The following is a 17765-nucleotide window of genomic DNA, read 5'->3' as shown; positions in this document are numbered from 1 at the left end:
TGTTATGATTGTAGAAGCTTCTGACGTCACAAAACTCGGGAAGTCATCATGTAACGTCAAAAGCTTATGCATTCATGAGTATTTATAATTGAAGTTTAGGTTTTCTTATACTACTTAAAAAGAGGGTTTAAGCACGAAAAATCCACAAGACATGTGTCACGCCCTAAAGTTTCCCCTTTTTCATGCTTTAAAAATTTGTTAAATAAATTGGCCGAAGAAATTGTTTAATTAACCTAGAGCTAATTCCTAATTAATAAATGCAATTAATAATCAGCAATGGCGTGGTGGAATTTTTCTTGAGTTCCCCATGCCCTAATGCATTAACAAGATTTTTAGTGGAATTTTCAGAGCCTTGGAAATAATTTTAACCAATTAAAAATGAGCAAGTGCAATATTTAATCCCAGAAAAAATCCAATCCTTTTTCCTTTTTCTTTTTCCTCCCCTTTTTTCTTCTTGGGCCGTCAGCCCACTCCCTCCCGCGCTCGGCCTCCTCTTTGTTGGTCCAGCCCATGCGCCCCTTCCTCCTCTCTCTGGGACGCCGACAGGTGGGCCCCACTTGTCGGTCGTCTCCTACCTCCGGCCGTTGGAGCCGGAGCTCCAACCGCCCGCGCCGCCGCCTTCTCCGCTCCACCTCGTGCCCCCACTCCACCCTTGCCGCGCACCCACGTCGCCGCCCCACTCCTCCACCTCTCCCGCTCTCGCGCGCGCGCTCGCTTGGAGGCGGGATTTGATTTGAATCCCACCCCCTCTCTCCTTCCACTCCCCCACGTCGCCGGCGCAATAGGGACCCTCCCCGGCCGTTTCCGCCCCTCTCGCGCCCATAAAACCACTCCCCCGAGCCTCCTCTCCCGTTTCCCTCACTCGCCGCGCCCTCCCGTGCTTCCTACCGCCGCTAGCGCCGTCACCACGCCGTGCCTTCGCCGCCGCTAGCTTCACTGCCACAAGAGCCTTCTCGGCCGCCGCTCGCTAGCCGCAGCTGAAGCCGCCGTACCGCTCTCCCTGCGCGTCGCCGCCTACTGCCGCCTCCGGCCACCGCTAGCCGCTGCTGAAGCCGCCGCCGTGTCGCTCCGTCACCGCTGTCGGCCTCGCAAGGACGAGGGTCGCCTCGTCCACCCATCCACCTCACCATCCGCCGCTCGCCGCCGTCATTCGCCGTCATCTCTCCCCACACCGGCCACTCCACAGTGAGGACACCCTCCTCCCCTTTTTCCTTTCCTCTCCCTCGTAGCGACGAGCTGCGCTGGTTGCCAACGCCTCCCGCGCCGCCGCTTGCCATCGCCGGCGGTCGTGCGCTGCCGCCACCCTGCCATGGCCGGCCGACCGGTTTTGAAGCCGTGCCTAGCCGCCGCCGCGCTGTCCGATCGGCCTCGGGGCCGATCTGGACCGTCGGTGGACCACCCGCGTGGTCCCGGTCCATGGTGGACCGGCCGCCTTGTGCCGCTGACATGCGGGGCCCGCCTGTTGGCGCTCCCCCTCCTTTGATGATGTCAGCCCTGGGGCAATATTGCGCAATAAAATTGATTAAGGATTTTTCTTTATTAGTAAAAACACAGTTTATCTTCTAAAATTCATCAGTAATTCATCCGAGCTCCGTTTAAGTCCATTCAAGTCTCAGTAAAATTCATAAAAATCCCTAGAGTCCACTAAAAATGCTTTTGTTTCCTGTTTCAGTAGTCTTATAGCATGTTTTGCTTTTGTGTTTTGTTTGTCGCGTAGATTTTGGTCGTTTCGTCGATCCGCGGGTTCTCGAAGACGTTGCTGAGGCCTCATCAGTGCGAGAGCAAGGCAAGTCATGCATTACATTTGATCATATTGTACCCAATTTACAAATATCCCGCATTTCTATTAAATGTTGCATTCTTTTACAATGTCACGTGGGATGGGTTCTACTACTCAGCCATATATTGTTTACCTTATGCCATTGATAACTTGGGTATCAAAATGATTAGATATTGGTTTAGGAAATGCTTAGCCGTGCTTAGTTCAACTAGTACACAAATGGGGATCACATTATTGCATAGACTTTGACTATTAGCATAGCTTTGGATTGGTGTCACCGCAATGGTGTTAGTTAATTAAAATACGCTGAATGGTGGGCTGTGGGTGCATGGTTTTGCTGGTTGCACCCATGGCAGTTAAGGACCGGTTCACGGGAAACCCTGTGAGACTTACCGTGCTTGCCACAAGCGAGAGTGGGTAACTGCTTGACTTGTAGTATAGCTCGACCTTTTCCTAGGCACCGGTGGCGAGGGTGGGCGTGATGGAGTTGGGTCGGCCGGGGTGTTCGGTTGTCCAGCTGCCAAATTCACCGCGGCGCATGAGGGGGCTGCCCACTGCCTTTTGAGGGGTGGGGCTGCCCACCTTGACCGTGAACCAAACACACCCTTAAATGAGCTCAATCCCTAAACGGCAATGACGGTTATCTCAATCGAAGCCCAACCCAAGCCCAAGTATAGCTGTATCGACCATTTGCCATATCGGCTCAATCAAACTCTGACTTTGTTTCCAGCCGATGCACAGTTCGTTTTCGCAAGATTCAATTTCCTTCGATTCCGCTTCGATATCCAACTCTATCTTGTCAAATTTCGCTATTAGCTCAGACGTAGCTACCATCATTTTGGGCTCTGATGTTTCAAATGACATTCCACAACTTGAATGGAGTGAAATGAACGAAACCCTGATGACGACGATATTTCTAAGATAAGTTGGTTTGTACGATGGTAGTTCCTAGATATTGCAGTCATCGATGGATCATGAAACAAGGTGCATGTTGAGAGATTTGATAATTTAACACCTTAAAATGAGCTTTGATTATTTGATAACTTGACCAACTTTTATTCACTCAGATGGTCCCACATGTTATCCTCACAAGTGTCAATTAAACACAATTGAGAAAAAAAAAGTTAAATTATCAAATTTCTCGTGCATATGTCACTCGTATTTGTTGGACTTTTTCTTGAAATAGTTTGGGCTGGCCCAACTATCCCTTAACAAACGAGCCCAGCCCAGCCCAAACGATCCTAGCCATTCCCGTCCCCCATTCCCTTCCCAATCGCTTCACCGAAACCCGCCGCCGCCACCGCCACCGCCACCGCCCACCTCCGCCGCCGCCAACCCGCCGCCCACGCGGGCCTTCCTCGCCGGCGCCGCCGCCTCCGCCGACGTGCGCTGCGGCCCACCTTTGCTTCTTCGTTGACTTTCTTGCCGTCTCGCCGCCGCCGCCGCCATGGCCGACCTCGCCGACGAGGATCCGCCCGTCCTCCTCGACCGCGCCTCTCGTGCCACCCGTGGGAAGAGGTGCGCGCTTCCCTCCCCCTCATCCTCTATGGCTCGCTCTATCCCTTTGGCTGCAATACCTAGTTCGCCCGCCGCTCAATTCAATTCTGTCATCGTTTCCTAGGATAACCAAGCTCCTCGAAGATGAGGTTGAGCAGGACGAGGTCTTCTGGAATCAGGACGCCCTCAAGGAGGTTCTCTTCTCACTCTCTTCCTTCCCGCATTCTGCTGCTTTTCTTCTTATCATTTCTTGATTTCTTTTAGCGGGTCTTGGATCTTGTTTTAGTGTGCTCGGGACAGATAATTAGAATAGCTTCCGTTGTTGTTGAGTTCGCCATTTAGTTAATTAATTGTGCGACTTGCGTCAATGCTGTTGGTTGCTGCAATTGCTTGGTTAAGCAGGATGACAAATACGATTCTTCATTGTCTGCTCATATTTATTACCAGGATGAAGAAGATGACAACTACGAGGAAGAGCAGGATGCTGGTGATGAATTCGACAGTGATTTTGGTGAAGATGTGAGTGAGATCCCTCTTCATGCTGCTCCTAATCATTTTAGCTTTCACCGGTGTGCTGCTCTTCTGCTTCTACTTACTAAGCACTGCACATAGTTGTTTGATGTAACTCCTTTGGATTCATCCAGGAGTCGGAACCTGATGATGAACCGGAAAAGGAAGTACGTGAGAGGTAGGTACATGTGTTTGTTGAGAGCAAGTCACAATATGGTGTATATTAGTTCTACACTCATGTCACAACTCAATCATGAAGCAGGTTACCTATCAAAAAGCGACTCATATTCCCTGGGAAGACTATGAAAAAAATCAATGCCAAGAAGAAGAAGAAGGTGGTCCCAAAGCTGGAAGATGATTCCAAAACTGACAAGTATTCAGATCAGCAAAGTCCGTCTAAGCAAACAGACATTCCTGATGAACTGGAGACCGGTGAAAAGACCATCAGGAAATCAACTAGAACATCTGTCATCGTCAGACAAGCTGAGAGGGAGGCAATACGTGCTGAGAAAGAAGCAACGATGAAGGTTGTATGCCCACATTGAGTCCTTAGCTTCTTTGTATCAAATTTTGTTGTTAGTGCATTGTGGCTGCCCATGGGCCAGGCAAAAGAATATTGTGTTACTCATATATTAGTTTTTCAATCCATGGCATTTTTCCATTTTGAGGGTTTAATTTGCTCACTTTTCATCTTGTAAATGGCTTCAGCCTGTTATTAAGAAGAAAAAGGAGGGAGAAGAAAAGCGTATGACACAAGAAGAGATGCTGTTGGAAGCAGCTGAAACAGGTATGTTTTTTGTTTTTATAAACCTTTTCCAGTTTTCACAAGAAGAGATGATGCAGGCCTTGAATGAAATGCGATCGCCTAGTTTGCTACCTGACGATTTGGGAGTATGAGTGTTTGTCTTGTTGAGAGAGTGCTGTCTTTTAGGTCTGGTTTTGTTGAATTTGGGTGGGTCCTTTTTCTGGCTATCGTGATGTATGGACCTGCTTCCTGTTAGCTGGAATTCCGAGCAGTTCTCTCTTTAGTTTGTTAGTTTGCTGTTTGTCAAAAAAGACTTTGTAAAAGACTATGTTTCTTTTGGCTTTTCTTCCAAAAGCTGTGTAGTAATTTGCCTGATCTCTAAAAGTTGCAGACCTGTAACGGGCCAGCTTTAATTGTTGCCATTAATACGTTGGGGCATTTTTTGTATATTTTTCCAGAGATCATCAACCTGAGAAATCTTGAACGTGTATTGGCAAGAGAGGAGGAGGTTAAGAAAAAAGCCGTTGTTCATAAAGCTGTTTATGAGGGTCCTACGATTCGGTTTTGCTCAAGAGATGGTAACTTCTCTATTAAAATATCATCAAGCATCTGTTTGCATCTGGAATGTGGAATTACTAGCTTCTTTTTTCTACATTATGAATTATGATAACCAATACCTTATGTGTTCTCAATAGCTTATTATCAGTTCTGTGCTGAATTAGGGGAGTCACGCTTGGAATTCATCAACGGGGCATCATTTGGGTCAGAACTTTGTACAACCTCAGCTCCTTGTAAGTGCAAACTTTCATTTGGTTATTCTTTGTTATTTGCCTCTGCCAGTAATCACTAAATGTGAGCATCCGTGACAGATTGAGCTCATACTACTTAAATGCCCTCCTCTTCTCATGATAATATTCTTCATTACAGATCCAGAGAAATCTATTTGTGCTGTAACTGGACTTCCTGCCAAGTATGTTCTCTGAGCGCACATTTGAAGTGACCTATATTGGCCTTTGATGTTCCTTTTCTGAAGCCGAAACTGTTGCTGTGTTTATTGCATTGATCTAAATAAAATTGTGCACACGTGCACCTTTTGTTTAACATCTCCACATTATTAGCAGAGTGTTTATCCTTAGACATTGCATTGCTTGAAATGCTGTTTGCCACATCCTTGTTATTGTTTGCCATCTTGTTCTGGTGAAATAGCTACATTATTTTGACTTGGCAATTTGAAATGATCCCACAGAAGCCGATTTGTTATTATTTTCTAGCCACTGTAAGACCACCTGTAGGATGTGCATTGTGTTAATATGGTCCTGCTGAAGAGATTTGGAACGTAGTTTTATATCTTTTTCAAAGTAGTACATTTGAATTCTGATCTGATTGTACTGTTATTTTTGGATGATTTATTTTACGAGCAGATAAGCTTATTTTAGGTTTACAATCTTGCAGATACCGTGACCCAAAGACGGGGTTGCCATATGCAACAAAGGAAGCATTTAAAATCATCCGAGAAAGGTACTCTTTCTAGCTTTGTTGTTATTAGAATCATATATTTTTTTTGGCGACTAACTGCTTGAATGACTTGAAATTTTCTTATGTAAAATGCACTTAATATGTGAACATCCTAACATTTTGTCCATCGATGCTTGGCAATCAGTTTCCTGAAAGAGGAGGCTGACAGGAAGAGGCCCAACTTGGCGAATATGGGAGAGCTCTTTGAATCAATAACAGGAGAATACTCCACACCCAAGAAGAGAAGAATTGAGGCAAGATCACCCAGCATCTCATCAGACCAAAGGCATGTAGGACGCTTTCGACGAATACCTGCTCTTGATTTGCTGGACGAGGACTGACCGGAGATCTCTTCAGGCTAGTAGATATATTGTAGCGACGCAGTATGATGTTGATCCAGTATTCAGATGTCATGTAGCAAACTGTTTAGTTTTACCAGTTAAAATCGTTGATGTTTTAACTACAAATATTGAGCAAACACGAGACGGCGGTATGGGTTTGTCTGGCCATGTTATTTTACATCTCAGAAGAAGGGAGACACCCAGCAAATTGCATGATAAATTTGCTACAAATCAAACATCTTGCAAATAGCAGCATACTATTATTACTTCTAATAATGCGGAAGCACATGAAAACATGCACTTTTGCCTTGAGCGTATTCGTAAAGACATTGTTTTCCACTGGGAAAGTAGAGATGCCGGATTGCAGCAGAAATGCCATCTTTTCTTGATAATAACTTGGTCTTGGTATATATGAGCAGAAATGCCCATCAGTATAGTCCTATAGGATATGGTGGTTTGGTTGCTGAACTCAGTGGCCAATTCTCTGCCAAATCATATTTACCAAGCATTGCTGGTGGATAATTCATGTATAAAAAACACACAAATCTTGTTCCACTCATATTTTGTTCAAGGTCTGCAGTTTCTGAAATAGGATTGCTTCACCATTTAAGTCTTATTTTCACCTTACACTGTATAAAAGGGGCAGAAACCAAAAAACAGCATTATTACAGTATTAGCTTTTACAACATGAAACAGACAACATTTATTCAAGGCTGCACAATACTTTCTGGTCCAACATGAGCAGCTTTACTCGACACTGAGCAACAACTCTCTCCCTCTCTTGGTACTGCATGGAGTAAACTAGTAAATCTAATGTAGAGAAAACAAAAGGACTCGTGAAAGTTCATAGATGCTATCTGCTCAAATCAAAAGGAGAGCAAGATTAGACAGCCTGAAACTCCATCTCTCCTATATATCAAACTAGGCCTAGATCTTCAAACACCCTACTTTCACCATTGGGGCGAGGAGGACCTCCTTGTTAGTGCAGTGCACCGAGGTGCCACCAAATTCCTTGTCGTAGCTTGTTCTGCGAGGAGGAGCCCTTGGTGATTCCATGGCCTCTCTGTCATCCTCCGTGATGGTGTCAAGCATTGTCAGGAGCCTAGCACGCCTGATGATCGATGACAACTTCGATGGCGCAACCTCCGTTGTGATTTGGCTAATGAATTGAGCCATATTCTATAATCTATGGTTGTAACTTTAAAACTTTCTAGGCTGGATTTGGACACAAAAAGCAAGGAAGACAGCGAAAACAAACTCAGGGGCAATTGAGTTTTGCTCAATGTGGCTTGTCTTGGCTCCCATGAGATCTCTGGGGGTGGCTTTATATAGCTTATTCTCTCTGATTTTTTTTGGAGCTGTAAATTGATATAGTCATGTCTAGAAATGACAATTAATTGTCTGGAAGTAGTCTTTGGGGAGAAAATGAATGAGTTGATAGTGAAGACTGGAAGCAAATGGTCATCTGGGTAGAATTCAATAGTTATGTAATTATGTCACTCGTACTTGTTCTGGCCACGCATACTGGTTTTGCCGACTGAAGTATTCCAACCATTCAAGTGTACGTGCAAGAAAAATGTGTCATTATACTTTCCAATGTTCCTGTCAACCAATATTAATTGAAAGAAGAATACTCATGGAAAGTACCTTGCATTTCTGTTCTAAACAAAACCACTCAGGTTCTAAAAGTAAAGAGCTTATGCATTTTAGTTTGTGAAGCCTAGTCTGCCTAGAGATATTTGCTCTTAGTTTCAACTGGAGTCCTTTGTCAAAATAATATTACACAAGCTGATAATTTTATGCCCCTGTCTGCAATTTTTTTAAAAAAATCATGTCCCCTTACCCCTTTGAAAACTTCTCTAAAAGCAATATGTAAAAAAAAGAGATGTTATTTTTGCATTATTAATGATGACTCAATTTTTTTTTTGTTGATGTGAAAAAGGAGATCATTACTTTGGAGGAGGGATGCATGGTATATCATCAGAAACAGTTCAATATGAAAACTACCAGTAAACAAAAGAGACATTTCTTCAATAAAAGTATAGATCTGAGCACTAGCATTCTAGCAACATGACAACAAATTTGTACAAAAACAGCCCATACTGACTATGTCTGCAGCAACTTAGATTTTTTTTCTTTTGTTTTTCCGTACGACATAAAGTACAGCTCTGTTTTTGTTTTGTTTCCGCAAACTAGAAACTATAAAAAAAACAAGCATGCCATTGTCCCATATGTGAGGGCAAATGTTTCACTTCTTTTGCATCCTTTTCCATATCAATTTAGTTATGTATAATTTTTAATGCAGTAGAGGAATGAACGGAACCGTACCTTGCTTTGTAGGGCAGACATAGTGTCCTCATGGTGAGGGCAGTCACATGGCAACAAAAGATGTTTTCTTCACATTTTGGTAATGAATGACCTGACAAAGACATGGTGAAGAGGTGTGATGTTGTATATCCCCTTAATAGCTTAGCTAACCAAGAAAACACAAATGAGTTTTTTTTATCCATTGGTGCCAATGGCTGTGCCGCAATCCGTTTTTGTCATCATACCTCAATCCTCAGAAGATGGGTCATATTTTGCTGTGGTTCTGGAGTTGCACTTGCACAATACAATGACTAGATTACTATTACTGGCTCAAGTAACCTTCATGACAAGTTAATGTGCATAAGTTGCACTTTGATATAAGTTACTCTTTGTGCGTTTTGTTTCTAATTCAACGAAAAAGCTTTGACATCAAATAATTATGAGTATATATCCATATGAGCCAAACATGATTCATATCTGATTGAACTGGCAACTAAACTAGACTTATAACCAGTTCAAACTAGATTATCCCTAAATTGAATGCTGCTGCCACAAACATCTCCAGGAAAAAAAATTGTGATTAAGGTGAAACAATATTTCTTTACCACTTGAAATCTTTAAGGCATCTGATGACAGCAGCTTGACAAGCAACTTCTAAAGCCATCTGCTTATTGTTATGTTGATACAACTTTTGATGTAAGCTAAGTACCTTAAGGACAGTGCCTGTCAGAATTCAGGTTGGAGAAATTTCATCATTTTCGTCACACTGCATAATCATGCTCTGCAAAGATTCTGAACACATGCTTAAACAATGTTTAACAATCCAAGAGAATCTCATAAAAAACAAGAATATTGATCATGCGACAGGCAAAAAGAAAGCACTTCTGCCATGTTAATCATGTTTTAGGTATTAGACCAAAAAAGATAACACTTATGTATATGTTTATTAATCATGTTATATGCATTATATAAAAAAGAGAACTGAAAGCAACCTATGATTTTGTATCAACAATCTGTACAATAAAAACAGCATTTCATTATGCACGACGTTAAGCTTTCCATACATGTTTCAAGTGAAACATTCTAGTCACTTTCAGGGTCAGGGATGAACCCCTTCTTCTGTGTGTATTTCTCGTCCTTGGGAATAGCTAAGAGGTAAACGAATCTCATATTAATTCACAATACTAGTATATACCTCCAAACTATAACTTTATCTAACGTCACAAGAACCGTCAATACAATTTTTTGTTCCTCAGCAAGAGACCTATCATTCTCTTCGCCGGCTTCTGTGATAGTGGCAGGAGCGATGATGCTTAGATTTTTTTGTTTTCATGTTTCTTCCTTCTCTCTTCCTTATCTTTTTTCTCTGAATTGCTCTCCTTTTTCTTTCTTTTTTTCATGTGTTTCCCAGAGATGGATGGTTCGCCATCCATTGTTTCCCTATGCCAATAATCATCTGTGGATTGGAATCTCAAAGACAGTGGCCTCTCTGGGCCTTGTACTTGGAGTTACCATTTTTCTTCCACCCTTATATCAAGACTAGGTACGTTGTCTTGACTACGTGATGAAGCATTAAGATATGGACCAGTCTCATCCATCCTAGAACCAAGGGCCCCTCGTCCTCTCTTCACCCTAGCATAGCACACAATTAAATTGTTTGTCAACAAATCTTAAAGATTGGTACGGGAATCATATGCAGGATATTTGATTCTAAGAAAACAGAGACATGGAAACAATTATTTGATGCTATGACTATCAAAAGATAGATAAATGGGCTTATTAGTTTTATAATTGACCAGGGCATGAGAAAACAACTCTATAGTTCCTTCAAGAAAAAATGGACGCTACTAACCTCGAATGAAGGAACATCTCTATTTCATCATCCCCTAGAGCACCCTCCAGGTCCAAGTAAGAACTATTATAAGAAGTGCTATCTTGTTCCATCCTTGGACTTGAGCTCTGGTTTCTTACATCACTCCTGCGTTTTTTACCTCTAGAGTCACCACGATTAATAGATCTTCTTTTTGTCTTAGACTCCAATTCAAGTTCCTTCTCCCTTGCTCGCCACATTTTATTGACCTCTACAACTCGGTTTGCTGCAGGTGAATAACACATTTTATTCAACAGCACACCAGAACAACACTTGATTCGTTTTTACAAGAGAACGGGTAATGTGATATTGGCTATGCTTATGAGCTAGCTATTACTCTAATGTTTATCTGGCCGATCATTCCTAGACAGAGGAAGCAATTTTACACAGATGGCTTTTACAATGTTGTTTAGCAAATTCTGGTTCTTCAGTTCTCCTTAATGTATGAATTTCATGACACAAAAGACATAATCATGGTAAAAAGCCCAATACAAAAGATTTTAGTATTTTGCAAATCTAATGATGAACAACAGATTCAAGAGAACCAGAAGTTGTGCTGCATTGAACAGTATCCAGCACCAGGAGTATGTGATAGTGAGAAAAAAAAGAACATTTTTCTAACCTTGTTGAACTCCACGAACTGTGGCTGTGAGGAACCGTGAATTCGGGCGATGCCTTACATTGGGCTTTCGCAGATACGCGTGAACACCTTCCCTGTCAGCCTCTAACTGCAACCTCCGTGCCTCTTCAAGGAGTAAAGAAGCAAGATGATTCTCCGTCTCCAGATCCATTGTCAAACTCAACTCCAGCAACTGTGAACACAACCAATCAAAGTTCAGATGAAAGTTCTCTTGATCATACAAACACAACCAATATTTTTAATGTCTCTACGAAGGAGCCAAATAGACCGTGAATCAAATTGCAGATGCAGATTGCAGTAGGCCGCGACCATGCACCTATATTAGTCGACCCTGTCCGTATGTCACCAGATATAACGAATTTCGCTAAAGAAATTAAAAAAAGAAGCTGCTAACTGACTAACTGAGACAAACATGAAGAACAGCAAGACACTTTCCAATATGTAAAGCATTGTTAATTTGCAGATTGGCGCTGACAAAAATAGCAGATATATACCATTTGTTCTGCCTTGATTTTGTTTGAATGGTGAATTAATCCAGAGGTAGCGTACGTGAGCGCATAGTATTAATTTCACCACGAGAACAATCGGACCTATCTCTCCTGTGACCCACCAATTTAGAACGGCGGAATCCCCCCTCATAAATAAATAAATAAATACTCTAGAAATCGCATATAGAAAGAGCAATTTAGGGGTTTGTTCTTTGTTCATCGTACGTACCTCACCGAAGACAGCGCGGGAGCGAGAGCGAGCTCAGGACGGGGTGGGTGTAGACCACCAGAGGGATCTCATCTCCCGATCCAGCGACGCCGCCTAGGGTTCGCGGCTGCGGCTGCGGCTGATCGAGTGGGCGATGGAATGCGAGACGGGGGAGAAATGGGTGGGAGAGGCGATCATTTTTTTTTTTATTTTTTATTTTTGGTCGCCTTGCGTTGCGGCTAGTTTTATTTTGGCTGACGTGGCTATAGCACCACTTATGATTTGATACTCTTCTTTTATATGAGGATTCTTATTTAATTTAGAGCAAGTTTGATAAAATAGCCAACTAATAGCTCCAATTCATCTATAGTCAATCTAATAGTTTATTCATACAATAGTTACTTATAAACATATGCTACACTACGTGCTACATATGGCTATAAATATGTAGCCCGCTTTCCTTCTCTCTTTCACGTGTGCTTATAGCTGACTTGTATTGTACTCGCTCTTATATAGACAGATAATCCCTTTTCTAAATAGAACTAGGGGTTCCAAGTAGGTTACGAGCAAATAAGACCTAGTACTATACATTCGATATCTTTCTTTGCCAGGAAAGAAATTTGTCTTATCTCGAGAATTAACCAAACTTAGGTATACCCTTCCATATAAGAAGTACACGGTATTCTCAGCGGGCATGTATATAGGAGGAACAATATTGTAACACTGACAAAATGAAAGTTTTAATTGGACATAGCTTACATGCAAACCAAGGTTAGATATTATTGCATTAGGGGAGAAAAAAATGCATTCAACGGTTGAATCCAATTTAAATGAAAATATAATTAGGAGATGTAGGAAAAAATAAGAAAAATAAGAGAATATTTATAGTTGATCCTACTTATAATCATGTGCATGGATATTATACATTAGGAATGCCATAACCCGAAGAAAGTACCATACCATATGTCAAACTGAACCAAACTGAAATGGTTTATATTGTAGATCCTAGCTGGTTCGATGCACCTGGAGGTGCTCAAAACTACGAGGAATTTAAAACCAAACTAGCTTCCAAACAGGGCCTATGTATCCATCATCTAAACGCCGCGGATGCTGAATTCCTCAATACAAGACCTTTTCATGTTTTAAACTAAGAAAAAGAAAAGGAAACGAGTCAAAAACAAAAGCATTTGATCACCAGGCACAACACAAGCATCGCTCTCATTGCCACCCATCGTGCCAGGTCTCAGCTGGCGCTCAATAGTCAAAAACACACGCTCGACAGCATGACCGCCGACCAAAACTGCAGCCGCAGCACACAACAGAAGCATTCCATTCTAATTGTCACATCAGTGGCTGGAGACTGGGAATGCAAGTAGGGATGCAAGCGGGCAACCCGTGAACCTGTTTAAAGGTCAAATTAGTTAGTAACCCGTGGATTGGCTCGCGGGTTACCTACCAATTTGATCTATAAATGGGTTTATGGGTTGATCCAGTTGTAAGCCGAGCCATGGTGTGAAAACCCGTGGATAACTTTTTATTTAATATATAGATAGGTTTATGGGTCAGCCCGCTTGCATTCTAGATGCAAGGTTTTGATATGCGAACAGTGAGATGATTGGATGATGGATGGAAGATGCTGGGTGCATAATGCTGCAATGCCTACTGTTGTCAAGCAGATTGGCAAGATCTTGCAGGAGGATTCAGCAGCTGATGATGTGAAGATGAGAGATGAAATTTCCCATGAATTACATGAAGGGTTCCTTTTTTTTTTTGGTTTTCGGGTTTGTGGAAAAAATATTCAGGATAGAGAACATGAGGAGCAACATGGAAGTACGGAACGATGCTACTAATATGTAAACCGGAGTGAACAGAGAATAAAATGGGTGAAACATCACCAGAAGAAGAAGAAAATTTAGAGGCTGTAATGTAGTAGTTTGGCTTAGGGATGAATACCATCAATCTGTGAAATTAACCCACTAAATTGCAGCCATTAATTCATGTAACATACTATGACAAGGGAAAAAAAACAGGGGGATATGCGAATTAATCATTTTAATACATGTTGGGTGCTGATTCACATTAGCATATGCATCTTAGCAGTTCATTTCCAATTGACAAGGAAAATCTGCAAAGAACTCCAGATTGGATGGCAGAAAATTCCAGCTTTCATCATGGAATTCCATCTTCACCATAAATCTTATCCGTACATAGTAATCAGGGAGTAACTCTTGCAATAATACGCATCAATTTCAAGAATCGTAACCATTGCAGCAGAATATCTCAATTCAGCATATGAAAATTCAGAAACAGCACAGTGAGTATATACAAGTCATGAAGGCTGGTGGAACCAACAAGAGATACAGGTCAATTTCAATGACATGAAGGGTTGTCAATGCTCAGTACATAATACTTCATTGACTTAAACTGGGAAATGAGTCAATAATTAGTTTAATTACTCCCTCCGTTTCACAATGTAAGTCATTCTCGCATTTCCCACATTCATATTAATGTTAATGAATCTAGACATATATGTGTGCCTAGATTCATTAACATCTATATGAATGTGAGCAATGCTAGAATGACTTACATTATGAAACGGAGGAAGTACTAGTTTCTTTGTGCCCAATTTTATGTAATCGACATTTGGAGTCCAATAACAGAACACTGGAAACACTCACCTGAACTTCCCCAAAAAGGGAAAAAAATCACTCATATATAATCTTCAAAGGACAAGCGGTACTCATGGTAAAAAAGTTCGACAATGTTCAAGAAGGTAAAATCCAAATTTCTTTTTATATGACAAAGATGCATAACAACCAAAATTGGCAAATTGTGTGGAAATTTCATCATGTGGTCAAATAACATGCAAACCTTGTGATCAAAATATACCTATGTACATCAGCACCAAGCCAGAGATGAAAGAGGAGTCTCAGAAGCCAGAACATGAGTAGAAATGCCCATGTTCTCTTAATAACAACTGAACAATTTGACCAAGATAGTTGTCCGCACAACTGTTTTCAATCTGTGCTCAGCATGAACCATTGCCAGTGATCATTCCATGTAAAAAAAGCATAATATTGTTCATCCATAAAAAAGAAAGGTGAAGAGCAACTTTTAGCTGGTACCGTTAAACAACAATGGCTCCCAATCTGTATAAAAAAAATATATGTAACTCCCGAAATCAACAAACTTATTAACTTTCACCACATCAAAGAGACCATTTATTCGATACCATGGTACGTTCTGCTCAAACACGACCAGGTCTAATTGGCACCAAACAACTCTTGTTTGGCACTGCACAGAGTAAACTAGTAAAAAACACTAACGTTGCGAAAACGAAAAGACTCAAGAAATATCACGGATGCACAATCTGCTCAAACAAAAAAAAGAGAGCAAGACTAGACCGCCCGAAACTCCATGTTTCCTACCAAACTAGGCTTTAATCTTCAGGCACCCTGCCTTCATCATCGAGGCAAGGAATACCCCCTTTTTGGTGCAGTGCATTGAGGTGTCGACAACCTCCTTGGCATAGCTTGTGCTGCGAGGAGGAGCCCTTGGTGATTCCATGGCCTCCCTGTCATCCTCCATGATCGTGTCGAGTCTCCTCGGGAGCCTGGTGCGCCTGATGATCGATGACAGCTTCGGTGGCGCAACCTCCATTGTGATTCGGGCAGCGAGTTGAGCCATTTCTATAGTAGCAATTTAAAACTTCCTAAGCTAAATTTGTATAAGAATATACAAAAGGAGGGAAGAAGAGTGTAGAATAGGGGAAAAAAGCTAGTTCAAGGGGGCATTTGGTTTCTGTTCAGTGTGGGCGTGTGGCTTGTGTTCTGGCTGCTCCCATGAGGTCTCCTGGGTGGGCTTTATATAGCCTATGCTCAGTTAATTATTCAAGTGTATTTTTCACATGGGTAATTCAAGTGGTCATGAATGGAGAAATTGGAATTACATTCCCTGAAAAGGAACTTTGTGAATAATAAATGAACAGACAATGAAGGCTAGAAACAAACAATACACCTCAATCAGAAGATGAACATGCACACCAAGGGAGAAATTAAGACATGTAATTTTGTAATTTGTACTGCTCTGGTCATGCATATTGATATGACCGGGTACTATTCTAACCATGCAAGTGTATGATCAAGAAAAAGATGAGCTGATGCCGCCTAACTCCCAATTTTTTCCTCTTGTTTTCATTCAACACATCAAACTATATTCATTAATCTATTTTTATTTTTAAAATCACCAGAATTACTGTAAGAATCATCACAATAATAAGCATGCGTGCATCATTCAGTATTTGAGTATCGCATATAGCCTACCACCTAAGAGCAGAGGAACCACAGCATCCAAAAATGCAAAACTGTAAATGGTAGGCTGCAAAATCCTTGTACCCGAAACAGAACCAAATATGCACTAGGTGTTAAACATTTTTTCTATCATTTTTAATATTATACAGAAATACACCTAACTGTAGAATTGTTTGTAGGGTAAGTAGACAATGGAGTGGTCAGGTACCCTCATGGCAAGGGCAGCCGCATTGCGACAGAGGAGGTTGTTTTCTTCACCTTTTTGTAATGAATGAGCTGATAAAGACAGGTCACTGAGGTGTGGTGTCAGTTTGTCTCTTGTGAGTTTTGATCTATTGGTGCCAGAGGCTGCCATGTATATGCTTGTGTCCTGGTTTTGTTTTAGCTTTTGTACAGTTTAAGAAGATGCATGGTACAATGATTTCTAGTTAGGGTTAACAACTGCTGGCTTAGGGACTTGCAAGTTAGTTCAAGATAACAGACTTAAGTGGGCTGAGTGACCTACACATTATTTCAAGTTATGGACCCAAGTGAAACTTTTTGCTATATCTGCAATTTTCTCTAATTCAGTTGAAGAATGTGAGAATACAAGGAGGAACTATCAACTTACAATCAAGGACATGAATTCTTAAACATGAGCAAAATAAACTATAACATGAACTGTACAAACTAGTATCATCCCACATATCTTACCAACTGAGCTAAGCTCCATTCAGTTCCTTCTAAGTTAGTAACCAATAAGTCATCCTTTTCTATGGCCATAAATTGTATTTGCTGTGGGTCTGTTGATGTATTCCATATTTCCATCAACTAACCAATAAGCAAGATAAAGCTCATGCAATAAGGAATTAAAAAAAAAATACAGTAACAAAGCGTAAAATATTATGCATTAGCATAAGAAAGAGAGAGAAAAACAAAACCATTTAACCTTGGCAACATGGTACAGTGATGGCAACTGATATGCCATTCAATGTGCCAGCTCTCGGCCGGTGAGAATCCTCACCGGCTCAAGTGCTCAACACACGATCGACAGCAACCGGTGAGAATCCTCACCGGCTCAGGTGGTCAACACACGCTTGACAGCAAGACCGCCAGGCAAGCTGCAGCGGCACATAACAGCAAGTGTCCCCACATCGCTGCATATCTTTCCTACAGATTATGATTATCAGTCAGAGGAGAGGCAAGATTTTGATCCGCAAACAGTTGAGATGATCAGTGATGGGTAGGATCATGCCCCAACCAGGATCGAAGAGGCAGGGTGCATGCAGCATGTTGCTGTCAAGCATATTAGCAAGATCTTGCTGGAGATCAGAGGAGAATTCCTGGAAAATTCACTCAAAGCTGTCCTTTTCAGGTTTATGAAAAACCTGTTCAGGATAGTGAGCAAGAGGGAAAGAAAGTGGAACTACTGTTAGATTTTAAAACCAGAATGTTTATCCAGAATAAGCATGGAATCATCAGCAGAGAGGAAGAACAAAGATGTATTTAAGCAACAATTTGAGTCCCAAAAAGGAAAAAAAAAATTGAACTAGTTGTGCACGCAGAGTACTACTA

At 41.6% G+C, this 17765-nt stretch overlaps 2 protein-coding genes across 2 annotated transcripts; one reads left to right on the top strand and one right to left on the bottom strand.

Moving 5' to 3' along the window:
- Positions 1-3047: 3047 nt before the first annotated feature.
- LOC127781999 (SWR1 complex subunit 2) lies at positions 3048-6608 on the top strand. The gene is made up of 11 exons (XM_052309072.1): positions 3048-3298; positions 3402-3471; positions 3725-3796; positions 3922-3965; positions 4050-4314; positions 4496-4574; positions 4991-5110; positions 5255-5323; positions 5460-5502; positions 5985-6050; positions 6193-6608. The coding sequence occupies exons 1-11, from the start codon at positions 3228-3230 to the stop codon at positions 6386-6388; spliced, it is 1095 nt and encodes a 364-aa protein (XP_052165032.1). The 5' UTR covers positions 3048-3227; the 3' UTR covers positions 6389-6608.
- Positions 6609-9709: 3101 nt separating this feature from the next.
- On the bottom strand, positions 9710-12130 carry LOC127782000 (uncharacterized). The gene is made up of 4 exons (XM_052309074.1): positions 11923-12130; positions 11188-11377; positions 10548-10791; positions 9710-10327 (listed from the first exon to the last, which is right to left on the bottom strand). Exons 2-4 carry the CDS (start codon positions 11354-11356, stop codon positions 10204-10206), a joined length of 537 nt encoding a protein of 178 aa, XP_052165034.1. The 5' UTR covers positions 11357-11377; positions 11923-12130; the 3' UTR covers positions 9710-10203.
- Positions 12131-17765: the final 5635 nt, after the last annotated feature.

The sequence above is a fragment of the Oryza glaberrima genome, chromosome 8, assembly GCF_000147395.1.
Source record: "Oryza glaberrima chromosome 8, OglaRS2, whole genome shotgun sequence".
In the NCBI taxonomy this organism is placed as follows: Eukaryota; Viridiplantae; Streptophyta; class Magnoliopsida; order Poales; family Poaceae; genus Oryza; species Oryza glaberrima.
The sequence above is the reverse complement of the archived record's forward strand: the minus strand, read 5'-3'. Positions and strand labels throughout refer to the sequence as shown.

What these genes read in the sequence shown, in the direction of transcription:
- LOC127781999 (XM_052309072.1), top strand. Translation starts at nt 3,228, where the DNA reads ATGGCCGACCTCGCCGACGAGGATCCGCCCGTCCTCCTCGACCGCGCC. An exon ending in CGTGCCACCCGTGGGAAGAG is followed by an intron (nt 3,299 to 3,401) that starts GTGCGCGCTTCC and finishes ATCGTTTCCTAG; the next exon opens with GATAACCAAGCTCCTCGAAG. An exon ending in ACAGTGATTTTGGTGAAGAT is followed by an intron (nt 3,797 to 3,921) that starts GTGAGTGAGATC and finishes GGATTCATCCAG; the next exon opens with GAGTCGGAACCTGATGATGA.
- LOC127782000 (XM_052309074.1), bottom strand. Translation starts at nt 11,356, where the DNA reads ATGGATCTGGAGACGGAGAATCATCTTGCTTCTTTACTCCTTGAAGAG. An exon ending in AGTTCGTGGAGTTCAACAAG is followed by an intron (nt 10,792 to 11,187) that starts GTTAGAAAAATG and finishes ATTCACCTGCAG; the next exon opens with CAAACCGAGTTGTAGAGGTC. An exon ending in GAGATGTTCCTTCATTCGAG is followed by an intron (nt 10,328 to 10,547) that starts GTTAGTAGCGTC and finishes GTGCTATGCTAG; the next exon opens with GGTGAAGAGAGGACGAGGGG.